This window comes from Caenorhabditis briggsae, assembly GCF_000004555.2.
Source record: "Caenorhabditis briggsae complete genome, chrIV, whole genome shotgun sequence".
NCBI classification, from domain to species: Eukaryota; Metazoa; Nematoda; class Chromadorea; order Rhabditida; family Rhabditidae; genus Caenorhabditis; species Caenorhabditis briggsae.
Genome location: NC_013487.2, coordinates 4,535,297 through 4,550,221, shown reverse-complemented (window position 1 = coordinate 4,550,221; position 14,925 = coordinate 4,535,297). Strand labels below are relative to the sequence as shown.

The window sequence follows — 14,925 nt, the reverse complement described above, 5'->3', positions numbered from 1 at the left end:
ACTTGCAAAAGTTAGACCGCCACCTAAAAATGACCGAAATTCGATTTTAAAAGACTCACTGATAGTACAAACGAGAATGCACAAAAGTACGTAGAGAATGTTCATGATTGTGTTCTCCTTCACGTCGACGGAGACATCTGGAACATTTTTTTTTCAATTTTTAGAAATCAATTTTCAATGATTTTTAGGGAATTCCCGTCAATTTCAGGTCACAATTTCAACTTTTTGGATACAAAAATTTCAGGAAATTTTAAAACGTTTCAGAAATTTATTTTGTTGAATTTCTGGCGATTTCAGGTCACTTTTTCTCCAAACTTCCAGATAATTTCAGCAAGTCTCACCCTCTAATTTGGCTCCCAATTCGAATAATCTCTCTGGAATATTATCCTCTCTCGTCTCATCGTTTTTCTCTCGAATTTCTTGTAAATCCGTATGAGAAGTGATCAAATCCTTAATACTTTCCAAACTCAAATCCTTAATTCCCATTCGAGCCACACCGATTCCATTGACCCAGAGAAGGACGGTTGGGGTGCCAGAAACGCCGTAACGGAAATTCAAGCGGTGCGATCTGGAAATTTTAAAAAATAAATGGAATTTTGTCTAAAAAGACTGAAATTAAGACAAAAAATTAATGAAAATTTGAGATTTTTCAACGATTTTTTGAATATAAAACTCTGAAATTCGTCAATTTTTTCCAGCAAATTACTACTAATTCCGGGATTTTTTCAATCAAAAAATCAAAATTTCGCGTTCTCCACCCAAAAAATGCGCTAAAAATGTACTTTGTAAAGTCTGAAGCATCGACAGCGACAGAAATTAAATTCTGGAATTTTTTCGGAATCTCATTGAAATGAGCAGCCAACCGAGAGGAGAATGGACAGCTCGGCGAGTGAAATAATCTGGAAATTTACATTTTTTTTCTTTTTTTCGAAATTTAGAAAAAAACTCACACAACCATACACCAATCTCTACCGTAATAATCGCGCATCTTGATGAGATCCATGAAATTTGAGGAGTTAATTTGTAGTACGGTATTTGACCAAACTAAATGCGATTCTTTTGTAATTTTCGGCCTAAAAATCGATAGAAAAACCTGGAAATCGACAGCGATACTCGAATTCCTGGTACTTATTGAATATGGGATCGTCGCAAATTGGATCATAGCTTAGCGGGCAGGTCTCGAGGAAATAATTTCTGGAAAATCGATTTTTTTTGTAATTTTTTAGAATTTTTTTCTAAAAATTCCGGCATTCTCCTTACTCTGCTCTCTGTATGGAACTCTCGACGGTGCAACTCAATCCTAGGGGAAATGGGTCCACTTGAAATCGATTCGCCTCGTTTTCTATGTTTTTTCGTATTTGTTCATCGGTGTGAATGGAATTCGCCATTGATATCATTGTTAGAAACGTTTGGAACATCATTTTTGTGCTGAAAAATCAATTTTTCGGGGTGGAAAAAGGTAGAAAATTATGCAAATGAGTAAAACGGCAGGTGGAAGAGAAAGAGAAAGAAAAAGGGAGAAAAGGGGGTTAGGGAGGAAGTTTCCAGAAACTTGAAATTCTTTCTTTTTTAGTAAACAAGAAACTGAGTTTATTCAAGCTTTTTTTCGATTTTTAAGAATTTATTTTGCGATTAATTTTTTTGTCGTCAAATTTCTCACATGAATCAGGTTTTCCACACTAATTTTCTGTCTCATTTTACTCCTATTATTGTCGTTTTTGATGTCCGTGTACTTTTTCCCTCGAAACAAGCGAATTCAACGATTTTATAAGAGAAAAAACGAAAAAAAAAATAGAGAAAATATGATTGAAATTTCTGCATGTCCGCAAACACCATCGCAGAGGAACACACACTTTGACGCGAAATTGCATAGATTAGAATTTTGCGGGAGTTGGCGCTTGAGTGACTTCTCCGCGGTTGTTTGTCGACGAATTTAGCATCATTGTAGACGTCAGAAGTTTGTTTTTGCAAAGTGAGAAACGGAAGTGGAATAGGACAACGATCAAGCTGAAAAATACCTTTTTAAGACAATAATCTACCGTATTTGCTCTAAACGAATGCTTGTACTTTGAGCTTAATTATCTCGGTTCCTATGAGAGATATAGAAATTTTGTCAACTGAAAAAATGATTTTCATAAAATCGGCAACATTTTACCAGATGACGAATTTTCTATATCTTTCACAGTAATCGAGATAATTGAGCTCAAAGAGCAACAGCGGTATACAACAAATTACCCATCAAGCGAATGTGCCAAAATCCATATCATTGTAACCATTGAAAACTGCCACCAGACACTATCAGATAAAAGTGTGAAAATGTGAAACGACAGTAGGCAAATACAGAATACGATGCATTGTGTGAAGGCTTGTGTGAAAAATCGGATTTCGGTTTTTCGACGTTTCGTGGCTTCGGCCGCGGTTTGAGTACTTATTCCGATGATCTGAAAATATTATTCCCTTGTATTCAACACATTTTTATTAAGCTATCAGGTTTTTGATATCATTTAAAGGGACATATAATAGTTGCCGTGCACACTCTAATTGAATCTCCCCAAACTTTGAGGCCGTACCAAAAAATAGTCAATTGATGAATTGTTTCTTGTATTTCCAATATTTTATCAGTTGACAAATTTTTGATAATTTTAACAGGAATCGAGATAAATTGTCTCAAAGTTAAAAGTTAAGAGCCCTTCTATCACAGGTTTTACGGTAACCAAACTTCCGAAAAAATGAAAAATTACATTATTAGCTTCTCTGAGCCGGAACAAAGTTAGCATATCGATAGTGAAAGCGAAGGAACACAGTATGACACCGCCGATGAAATCGAATCTGAAAATTTCTGCTTGCGATCAATTATCTCCGTTCCTATAAGAGATATCAATAATTTGTAAACTGATAAAATGTTTGTGATAATCTAAACTACATTTAATTAGTTGACACATTTTTGATATCTCTTAAAGGATAATTGAGCTCAAAGTTGAGAAAGATTTTTAAAGATTTTAGAAAGTTTCCTATTTCACAAACATAATTTCAAATCCAAAACAAATTTTTGAATTCATATCCGTGTCGATACTAGTCTTTGAATTACTGTAACTACTCACAATGACAGAAACTGTCCGCACGGATCCTCTGCATAGGTCCATTGGAAAGTGTGGGCATTAAATGCCACGTAGCATGTGTCATCTGGAAGATGTTATTCTGTTTTTTTTTGTTCCTGATAGATCAAGGATGACGTACGCCAAAAATATGGAATTGTGACCAGAAAACCAATGAGCCAAATACAAAATATCGCGTATTTGGTGTTGGGAACAGTGAACCAAATGTAGGACTGAAAAAGTTTTTAGTAAAATTCATCTTCTAGATCGACCACACTCTTTGAGCTCAATTATCTCCATATCTGTAAGTGATTTCAAAAACGTGTCAATTGATAAAATGTTGTTGATATTATGACCAACATTTCATCAGTCGATCCCTTTTTGATATATCCTATAGAAATTGAGATAATAGAGCTGGTGTTTCATTAGATAATTTTTGGGCATAGTTTTAACGAAATTATGAAACTATACGATAATTTTACTGCTTCAAGCATATCACATATTTCTGATCAACTGCTTAGTAACCGATTGATTGATCTTTCCAGCAAGACCTATCAAAAATCAAAAAGCCGATCAGAAAATTTTCGAAGATATTGAGCCGAAGACAATCGGAGTATCTGGTTGTCTGCATTCTTTCCCAAGTCTCACCTACTTGAAAGCTTAAAAGCGAACCAGGAAAGTAATTTATGAAATCTGTCTATGCCATAACTATTCTAATAGATTCCCACCTTATATGTGCACTTTGAGCTCAAATATCTCCGTCCCAATGAGATATCAAAAAGTAATCAACTGATAAAATGTTTGCCATGATATCATCAACGTTTTATCAGTCGACCACTTTTTGATATCTCTAATAGGAACCGAGATAAACCATTTTCGAAATCAGATGATAATGTTATTATTTTACTGTTTCAAGTTCATCATATATTTCCCACCAGTAACCGATTTTTTGATCCTTCATTTTTTGATTCTTTAATCACAAGTACACTAACGAGTATCTTTTGACTTTTTAAAAACTCCAGAATTCTACATTTATAAAAGGTATACCTTTATAGGAAACACAATTGACACATATCGATTGATGGATATAGCCAAATGAGCAATAATACAACTCCACCAGAAAATTATTGTACACTGCCCGAATCGTTTTCCAGTAACGCTATGAGCCAAACTGTTGTCTTGGCTGAAAATTTTACTGTTTTACCAATCCGTTTTTTTATTTTCTGAAATGTCATCAGAGCTAAAGCTTTACCAAATTCAAATTCAGATTCTGGTCTAGCTGAAAACTGCTTCATTAATTTTTTGGGACATTTTTTCCGTTTTCCTCAGACTAACTTCAAAATCATTGCTACTGGCCATGTGGTAAAGCAGAAAAGCATTCCGACATTTGAAACCAAATGAGAGAAACATAAAAGACCAAATGTGTTGTGTAGAAGAGGGTTACGGTAAATGACGAACATGGCAAGGAAGTTTGACAGGAGACCGGCGAAACCAACCTGATAATTTTTTTTTGGTTTTAGGATCAAGAATTGTTGTTAGACAACATTTTGTTAGAAATTCATTCATAAGCCTATTGTAAGGCTAGCAAAATCCATTTTCAAGCAGACTGTCTCTTTTGGACAAAAAGTTCACATAGAATAAAACGAGACCAATCTCCGAAGAAAAAATCGAAACCTATTTTTGCCATTTTAGAAACAGAAAAATAGTTAGTTAGCATATTTCAAAAACAACATGGATTTTTTTCAGAATTGTAATTCCTAGGCTAATCTGTTTGGTTGATTCGGTAATAGTCGGTTATGGTCTCTCCCGTCAAAGGAGTTTTAAAATTTTAGGACAGAAGATTCGCTGAAAAGGAAAACATTTAAAATAAATTTGTTGTTTGCAACATAACGTGCTGGTTTTTACAGAAATAAGTACTGTACTGTACCAACCAGTTTCTCAACTGTAGTTTCTGTAAACACCATCACGTCCAAATGCAGACGAAAACCTCTCCCATTCAGTACTGCTCTCTTATCAATGTTGACTTTCTTACAATTCGTTTGAAACATCAATTATTTGAAACACAAATGTGTTTCTCCTGATTCAAACCTAAATTATTTAAAACTTCACATTCGAAACATTCACATTCGAAACATATTTAAAACTTCACATTCGAAACATATCCCAAAAACAGATTTTGAAAAACCCACCGAAACCATCAAAACAGTCGCCGTCATCAATGTAGTCGTGTCGTAGACAAATGGAATAGTCGAATGGAAAATAGTCATTTTTCTGAAAAACTGAAAAAATATATATTGTGGTAAATTTTAGTCTTTTTATATGCAGTTACTGACGTACTTCGCCTCTGATAATTTATAGTTTTTGTGTTGATCAAATCAAAGTCTAATCTTTATTTTTCTTTAAATGTGACTAAGGACTCCTTAAGATTAGTAAGACTAGAAGGTTCAGAGAATGTTCTGGATACTTTTTGAACCTAAAAAGACTTTAAGGAAGGTAATCTCTTATCACAAGGGGAAGAAAATATGGAAAATATGAGCATATCATAAGCGAAAGCTCTCAAGCTCTAAGGAAAACGAGAACAATAGAATAGGTTAGAGAGTTCATGGTACGAAAAAAAAAAGAAATGAAAAATAATAATAAAGGAGTTAGGTTGAGTCATCTCAAAAAGAAAAGATGGGCGGTCTGAATATTCATACAAGGACAAGAAATCGTCATGGTGAGGTGAAAAATTCGAAGAAATGTGATAAGATGATTTGTAACATCTTATTTGTTGTCGAGTCCAAACTTTTGCTGTTACGGGGAGATGATTTTTTCTGACTGACAGATTCTTCTGATGAAAAAAGAGAATGTAGTTTACGCTTGAAGTAGAGATATTTTTGAAACATGCATATGAATGAATTTTTTAAACCAGTTAGATTATATATATTTTCGTTTATTCGAAGATTTGAAGATAAATAAAGAGTGATGGGAACCGGGAAAGGAAAATGATAAAACGAAGCTAAGAAGGACTAACCCGCAAGAGTTAGTCCTAATAGATTGATTGGTGTATGGATGGGTTAGAAAATGTTTTCAGAAGAATATTTATTCAGATAAATCATTATTAAAAAAGTGGTTTCAATGTGAAAACACCAAAATGAAACATGAAAATATATAAGCGATAAAATTGTTTTTTTACAGATAGTTGAATTTCTGTTGCGAGCTATTTTGGGGGGGGGCGGATCATTATTGCCTGGGGACAGTTTTATCCAGTTGTACTAGTTGGCAGCTCTAATAGGAACCATTTGAAAAAGTACTGAAACAGGAAAATGATTTTCGGATCCGGAACTAAAACTTCTGTTTCGAATGGTTTTCAGATTACTATATTAGTCTTTTCAAACTGATGACATTGACGTACAACAAACCTGAAAAAAGGAGGAAAAAGAGAAAAAGAAGCCTAAAAACGGAAAAAAAAAGAATTTTTTAGGTTACAATAGTTTTAGCACACGGTCATCTACAAATTATTTTTTGAACTAGGATAATAATTTCCTATATTTCCAAGAATTATTTTGCTAGATGTGTTTTGTCTTCTAGAGTGGCTGATAACTTTGATCATCTCAATTTCCGTTGTAGTTAATCGTTCTCCTCTTTTATTTTTGTTCGTTTGGATATTTTGTATTATTCGTATTCGCGTGAAAATTTCCGTGTGGCCAATACTCCAAATTAGGTGGGTAAACTATGATATTTTTCAGAAATTAAAATTAAGAATACATAAAGTTCCAAAGATTTTCCAAAGTTCACGTTTCTATTCTTCCAGGAATGGCTAGTCAAAAAAAAGGCGAAAATCGAGGTGGAGAGGAAAGAGGTTTTTGAAAAGATACATTTTTGTATTAGGTGCCATTATAACCCAAACTTTCAAAATGCATTTTGAACTTCACTGTTTCGAGATGTTCTGAAAATCAAATTTTTTTTCTTATATTGCTTATATTAGGTTGAGCGAAAAGTCTTTGTAATTTTTTTTTGGACCGTCATATCTCAGCGTTGATTTAACTTTTTTATTATTCTGTTTTTTCTATATTGTAGTACTAGTTGTGCATGCTTGAAAGATTTGTTAAAGTTACCGACGGCGTCCATAAAGACCGAGAATTTGCCCAGAGACCATCATGCTCTCAGGGGTGCTTTTTTGTGCGGGTTTCTCCAAGGTCACAATTGCAGCGTAGCTTGTCGTAAATTGTGTACAGTGTTAGGCCAGCACTATATGTCCTACACTACAATAAAGTTTTGGTTCAAAAGATTCTCCGAAAAAAACTACGATCTAAGATGTCTGGCCTACCACGTGTTGATCTCAACGAGGATACCTCTAGAGCGCTAGAAGAAGAACCAAGAGTAACGTCACGCGAGCTTGCAGCAAGTCTCAACCATCCTCAAAGAATCATCATTGATCATCTTCATGACTGTGGAAGGTTGCCAAAGATTTTTCAATTCGCCCCTCCCCTTTTGACGGATTAACTAAAACCATTGTGTTGCGACTTGGCACATTCTTGGCTTACTAAGAAATGTAGCATCAATTGGGTTGAGAATATTATTACTGGGGACGAGTAGAAAAGGACGATGAGTTCCGGCCAAGGAAACCGCAAAAACGGGCATCAAAGGAGAACTTCACGTGAAAAAGTTATATTTTCCATTTGGTGTGACAGAGAAGGCGTGATCTACAGAAGACTTCTTCTAGGCGGCGTCATTATCCATGCGAACCTCAACAGAACTCAAATGGAAAAAACATCAAAGGCTTATTGATTAAATCGCCCGAAAAATTCCAGCTTGTTGATGATTCATAACGATGCAAGAACACCCACTACTTTGAAGACCCGTCAGATGCTCCAGATGCTGGGAGTCAAGGTCTTCTGTCATCCACCGTATTCAATAGACCTGGCCCTAACAGAATAGCAACTTATCCGTTCCTTGAAAAATCTCCTTGTTAGGCGAAAGTTCCATGATAGAAAGGATGTAAAAAAACGTGGTTGGATGACGTTTCCGCTTCCCAGTCCACCGAGTTCTACGCTAAAGGAATTGCTCCACTTCTATCGCGTTGGCAAGGAGTCATATACACTATTGGTGAATATATCACACATTGAATTCTGTGTTCTTTGAATAAATTTTGTTCCGAAAAAAATTCAAAAAATCACAAAGACTTTTCGCTCAACCTAATATTTCAGCAAATGTATGTTTGAACTTTGTGTATAAATCACCTGATTTTTGCAATTACAAACTGAAAGCTTCAAAAAATAACTGAAATTTAAGCTCTCTGTCAGCTCCGGTTTCTTTTTTTTCCAGACCACCCAAACAATAATCCGAACCGAAGAATCTCGAAAAACCATCAGTGATATTTATTCAATTCTTGGTCCCCATTCTCCATACTATTTGATCAGTTTGGCAATGAACGTTCTGGTTTTTGCGGTTTTTAATCATTTGAACGAAATGGACAACTTTTTGATTTTCTCGAAAAATGAACATGTTTATATGGACGATCGGGGAAGGATCGTGTCACCAGAAATACCAAGTGTCATTGATGAAAATGGAAAATATGTGAGTTTTGTAATTCTATTTCACGATGACCCTTTCAGTTGTACATTCTCAATTTAGGGTATACAAGTGCTTGTTTTTGGTCCATTTATCATCCGTTTTATTTTTAATTTATCTCGGTTTCAATATTTTTTAAATTTATCTCGGTTTCAATTTTTTTTGATAACTTTTGAAACAGAAATCAAAATTAATGGGATCAAACACTCAAGATTTTAATGTAATTATAGCAAAAAATTCAATCAGGAAAACCTTGTTTCAGATTACGAGTAATGGAGGAATGGATCTAACAACGTTGGCGATTCTGAATAATATATCGGCGATGGTTGGTTGTGTGGTAGCAGTTCTGATTGCGAGGTTAATCTTTGAATACTGACGTATTAGTTTAAAAAAAAACAAGGATTCAGAATTTGGGGTCATGTAGTTACCGAATTTTTTTTATTAAAACGGATACTGTTTCACTAGTATTTTTTAGATGTTTCCAAGAATGATTATATTGTTCGTGAGCTCGTTAGGCAAGATTGTGTGTTTTACATTTTAGCTTTGAACGAGAATTGTTGGAGTTTTGTTGAAGCGACCGTACGTGAACTTGCCTGAAGTGATTGATGTTTATACCTTTTTGTGTGTCTACCGTATTCCTTTAATAAACCCCATCATACAGCTATCATTAGTTTCGGCAGCGTAGCTCAGCTGACAGTCCTGTTTCTCCGACTGTAAAATGCTGAAAGCTATTAGATTCAAATTTTTTGTGGAATCCTTTTTTTAAATCGAGATTTTTGAATAATTTTCTGTTTCCTCTTCATCTTTTAGCTTACAAAATGTGATGTCTTTTTGCTATTTCATATACATAAATTTTTAATTTACATCACAAATATGAAAAAATTATCCGATTCAAATTGTTACTTGGAGAATAAAAAAAAATTAAAAAAAAAAAAAAAAAAAAAAAATTTAGCATACTTTTGAAACACAATTTTTTGCATTTCCTCAGATGGTCGTTCCACAAATCCATCATCACCTTTACTATACTCATCGTCGCCAGTTTTCTTCTTTCCCAGGCATTCCTTTTCAATTTTCTCGATCGAATTGCATTTGTAATCTTATCGATTCACTCGAAATCTCTCAGTATCATTGCGATTCAAGCTGCTTTTGAGTCCGGACAAGGGAAATATAGAGTTTATGCAATCGGATTGGCTTATTATTTGGTAAATTTCCTTTTTTTGGCAGGCTTCAAGATATTTTGTTCAGAGCAATGGATTTATGTTTGTGACTTTGTTGTTGTTCAAAAAGGACAGTGATATGGCGGAGACTCAGTACATGCTCATTATCACTATGATTATTTCGATTTATGCATTAGCTTGTCCATGGCAATTGGTTCATTGTATTGTTCGGAGGGATATTGAAAAGGTTAAATGGATTTTGAACAAATTCGGGCAAAATGGTAAGATATTTTTTCAATGTTTCAGGGGGTCATGAATTGAAATATGGACATTTACATGATCAATGTTTTAGCTTTTAAAGGTGTGGGACAGGAGATTTTACGGGGGATTTTTGGGGCCAGAGTATGCATTCTACCGTGACGGTGTACAACGCTTAATGTCACTCTGCGTACAGATGTCGTCCTCGCCTTTATGAATGCAATCGGGCGACCGCTTTCTCTTTGCCCGTGTAGCTCAGTCGGTAGCGGCGCCGCACCCTCAATCCTCGTCCCACACGTTCAACTCCTCGAGAGGCATATTCAAACAAAATTTCTAGAACATTATTTTTTTCATGTCCCCCCACCTTTAATTTAAATTTTGAACATAGAGCGAGCTAAGATGTTTTCAAGTGGCAAAACTATCATTTCAGTGCCTAATTTTTACACTTTTCAAAAATAAATCGTCGTTTCATACATTTAGTAAACAATTTATTTCGAAAAGTGTTCTATGAATGTTTTGAAACCGAGTTTTCGTTTTTTTTTCCTCTGAAATTTGGAAAAATTCTGTAAGAAGTACAATTTATTTAATATTCAATCACTCAAGAACGGATCTATACTTGCAAGTTGAGCTCAATTATTTCCATTTCTCTAAAAGTCAACTGATAAAAAGTTTATCATAATATCACCAAATTTATCTGTTGAACATTTTTTGATAGCTCTTATTAGAACCAAAATAATGGAGCTTAATCAATTATCTCAGAACCACCACCGTGCGACGCTCTGGTTTATGACATTCTCTATGTGAATCGTGTCCCTCAAAATGCCATCGAATCTCTTGGACATCCTATCAAAATTCGACCGTTTCTCAGAAAAATGACAGCATTAACGTTTTTGCTGTAAGTATATGTGATTGAATTCCAGAAAGCAAAGAATATAATTACATCTAGATATTCAGAAGCTTTTAAAACAGAAAAAATTAACTGTGAAAACTTTAAGATACTTTCAATCTTGTCTAAATTCCGGAGAAATGGAGATGATCAAAACGATGCTACCGTACTCCCCAATGGAAAGTATACTGTTTTCCAAAATTGCTTCATGTCTAGCTTCTGTTCTGGCGGTGTTCTTTGTCTTTAAGTAAGTACTGTTTCTAATTGTTCATTTATATTTTTTTCGATCTTTGATGTATGAAGATATCTTTGATGTATGAAGATATAACTGGACAAAAAACATTTCAGACTGTGTCGTCGTCGTTTCCTACTGTCACTTTTATTCCTGAATCTATTAATCAGCCACACAATCTCTCTAATTCCAATCGACTCATTTTCTATTTGTTTTCAAGAGATATGCCAAGTGGTATGCTTTTAAATAACTCGACTGTTACATTTTTGTCTCAAAGTTATCAGGATTGTTTAAATTCCAATGTTCCACTTTTGGATAGTGTTTAAAAAAAAGTTATTTTCCAAAAATTTTATTTCATTTATACTAATCAAAATAGTAACACACCGTTCCAGAAGATCATGCAATTGTTCTAATAGAATATAACAGCCCAGATAATAACTTTATAGGTCTTCTAATAGAAAACTTTATAGGCCTTCGAGTTAACAACATCAGACATGGCATGTGTTGTATGAAAAAATTTTAAAATACAAAAAATCGAAGGTATGGAAGAGAAACGCCGGCCGAAGGTCTTAACTACAGTAAGCAAAAAAAGTTTGATTTTCAGAATTTACTTTTCTTTTTTTATTGTTTCCCATTGATTTTTCTTTTATTTTACCACATCTTCAGGATACGAATTCGTTTCGCGTTAAGTTAACACATCTATACTTTCAATGTAAAATATGTGCTATCATTGAACCATTGAAAGTTTTATTTTCAGACTTTCAAAAAATAAATCTTTTTTAACAATCAAAAAAAAATTTAGAAATTTTAGAAATTCATATAAAAGAAAAATTTTCATATCTTGCACAACTGGAACATTTCTAACAATGTAAAAACTAAAGCGCTTCAATAAATACAAGCGCAACTAGAAATTGAACAATTGAAGGCTTTCAGATTTTTGCCAGCTTCTAGAAACCGGTTTCTTTTTTTCAATTTCCATTGTAATTTTATCTGAATTTTTTTCAATTTCGACAGATTGTGAAAAGTTCAAATGTATGCCTACATGATATGAGTAATATAAATCAGAATTATTTGGAGTTTGAAAGCAACAAATATCAACAAATTATTAAACCTCAAAACTTAAAAAAACTATGAAACACATTTTATTTCGAAACATGAATTCCGAGTTAATCCAAGTTCTTTTTATTCCTTTTAAAGTGTTGTCAATCCCTTCTTGATATATTCAATTTCAGCATTTCCAGTGGCTGTAAGAAGAACTGGAGTCGATATGGCAATGATTAGAACAACGAAGAATATGACCATAGCCAATTGGCAAGTATCCAATGAATTGGGTCGATGGGTAGCGGGTGCTAGAGATGCACTCTCCATACGGCTCTGAAAAATATTTTTTGGATGTTAGATTTCGAAGAACACTCTATTTTTTAATCAATTTATTTTTATTTTTGTAAAAGATATCAAAACAAGATCAACTGACAAAAGATTTATCAAAATATCAAAAATATTTTGTCAGTTAACTACTTTTTGATATCTCACACAGGAATCGAGATAAACTGGCTCAAAGTTGCTTACTGTCTCTCACCCCTTCATTTTCCGAGTTCTCCGAATTTTTCTTATTCTTCTTCTTGTTATTTTTCTTTCCATCATCACTCATTCTACTAGCTCCGCCTCCTTTTCCACCCTTCATTTTACTTTTACCATCCATTTTTGACTGATCCACAAATGCTCCTGCGCCATTTTCCATTTTCGATGCCTTGGATGCTGGAGCAGCAGATCCTGAGGCTCCGGCCACTGGAAATTGTGGGATTCCTCCTGTGTTTCCTGCTGGAGAAGCACCGCTTGATGAGACTGGAAATGCTGGAATTGCTGGGTTAGCTGCGGGACCGCCCATCTCTTCATATCCTTCGTCATCCGCTGGTGTTGACATTTTTGAATTGTCTGTTGAAAATCTTGATGATTCAAAATTCAGGGATTGAGTTTTTATAAGAACGTTTTTTATTTTCAAAATTTCAATTATTTTCTCTATTTTTAAAGATTTCAGATTTTTCCGATTTTTGATGTCTGAAAATGTTGTATACTGAGACCGTCAAGCGAAAAACAAGCGATCCAAAATTAAATAAATTTCAGCTAGAAATAAAACAGTGAAAAATAATATTTATAAAAAGTTAAGTGGAATTTGTAAAAGTACCTTTAAACTGTTGCAAATGGCAAGAAAATTGAGAACTGAGAGTTCTTTTTGAAGTTTTATGAATTTCTCAAAATTATTGCAAGAGTTGGCTTACGTGGGCAAAAATTACAAAAAGGAATGAAGTTGGATCGATACCTAGAAATCCCAATATCCGATATAGCTGAAAAATTTAGAACTGAAAACATTTGAGTGTCTTGATAAAAACTGTATTGTTTTCAAATTTTTCAAGAAATTGATTTTTCAAACACACTTACAATTAGCTTAAGAGAAACAAATTCTGGGAGAGATAGCAAAATTCATAACATATCTGAAGCAGAAAAAAATTATGTAGAAATGTTCTCAATCTGTTTATTTGGGTCTCCTCCAAAAGGGAAGGTTCAAAGCAACGACATGACATAAGACCGAAAGCCATACTTGTAACGGGCCGGGCCGGGCCGGGCTTTTTCCGGAAATTCGGAGGCCCGGCGGGCCCGTCATTTCACTAGTTTCGAAATTTTCAAAAAACACATAAGGGGGGACCCTTATGTGATTTTTTTTCTACCAAAAAATTTTTTTTCGAGTTTTTCGATCTTTTTTGATCAGACAGACAAACAGTCCGAAAAAACGAAAAAAAATGGAAAAATTATATTGAGAGCTCAAAATTTGGCTCAAAAATACAGAATTTTTGACACCGGGCCTTCCGGGCCGGGCCTTGAAAATTTCCTCAAGCCCGGCCCGGCCCAGGCCCGGGCCCGGGACCGGGCTTTGGCAGGCCGGCCCGGAATTTTACAAGTATGCCGAAAGCCAAACTTGAATTTTGTCGGAAAAGCTAGTAATCTTTTCTCAAATATTTATTCGATCGTGTCATTGATATCAAGTAATCCCTTGGGAAATATACAGACAGCGAAAAACAGGAAAAAAATTCGGATTTAATTTTTGTACTCATTGTTTTGGCATTTGGTAAAATACTGAGATTCAAAGACGAAAATAAACAAATTTATAAGAATTTTCGATAGGGGAAATTTTAAAAATTTTCAATTAATGAGAAAAATGTTTTTTTGAATTAAAAAAAAAACCAAAAAATTTTACTAACTCAAACAAGGTGCGCTAACATAAAATTAGAATTATTCAAATTCAGTCTAAACTACCGTAGAGGAAATACGGTATATAGAATTCATTTTTAACATCAACAAAAAAGAAAATGTCCAACTAATCAAAAATCTCATATTAATAAAGTTGTTTTCTAGCGCAGATAATCCTTGTGGTTTTCAGTCTGAAATAAATCATGAAAAACTGCAGAGCACATTGTTATGTGAAAGTGACTGGGAAGCTTCCGCCCCAAAATAGTATTTCAACTGGTTACGATAATTTTTAGCTCATCTCTATCTAATTGCCCGAGGGTACTTCGAAATTTTTCAAAATCGAACAGACCTAAAGTTGAACTCATTCAAATCAGAACAGTGTCTTTCTCGAACAAGTATCAAAACAGTACAAGGACAGAATCGAACTGTTCTAATTCGAACTGTGCACTGTCGAACTGTCCCAAATTGGAACGCTGTTAGCCGCCGAGCGCGTTTGCA

At 34.3% G+C, this 14,925-nt stretch overlaps 4 protein-coding genes across 4 annotated transcripts in view; 2 read left to right on the top strand and 2 right to left on the bottom strand.

Moving 5' to 3' along the window:
* Positions 1–325, top strand: part of Cbr-acc-2 — a gene marked incomplete at both ends in the record, with an annotated part of 9,610 nt that extends 9,285 nt beyond the window's left edge. Inside the window, one exon of the mRNA XM_045235217.1 lies at positions 322–325. Within this exon, the coding sequence (XP_045097369.1) occupies positions 322–325 (4 nt within the window). The remainder of the gene's footprint in view (positions 1–321) is intronic.
* On the bottom strand, positions 25–4,474 carry CBG21747 (the record flags this gene model as incomplete). Its single annotated transcript, XM_002632938.1, is given in 14 exon segments — positions 25–137; positions 342–568; positions 783–899; positions 951–1,044; positions 1,094–1,194; positions 1,261–1,428; positions 2,019–2,035; positions 2,040–2,049; positions 2,236–2,441; positions 2,715–2,829; positions 3,102–3,183; positions 3,238–3,328; positions 4,143–4,278; positions 4,431–4,474. Coding segments are annotated over 14 exon segments (1,521 nt in total), but the record flags the coding sequence as incomplete, so codon positions are not given.
* A 1,294-nt stretch (positions 4,475–5,768) lies between these two features.
* CBG26287 lies at positions 5,769–11,200 on the top strand (the record flags this gene model as incomplete). Its single annotated transcript, XM_045235216.1, has 7 exons — positions 5,769–5,816; positions 8,403–8,654; positions 8,911–9,005; positions 9,637–9,850; positions 9,894–10,086; positions 10,823–10,958; positions 11,059–11,200. 7 exons carry the CDS (start codon positions 5,769–5,771, stop codon positions 11,198–11,200), a joined length of 1,080 nt encoding a protein of 359 aa, XP_045100473.1.
* Positions 11,201–12,372: 1,172 nt separating this feature from the next.
* The window catches only part of CBG21749, a gene marked incomplete at both ends in the record, with an annotated part of 8,291 nt that continues 5,738 nt past the window's right edge, over positions 12,373–14,925 (bottom strand). The window contains 2 exons of the mRNA XM_045235215.1: positions 12,373–12,555; positions 12,761–13,239. Coding sequence (XP_045097368.1) covers positions 12,373–12,555; positions 12,761–13,239 — 662 coding nt within the window. The remainder of the gene's footprint in view (positions 12,556–12,760; positions 13,240–14,925) is intronic.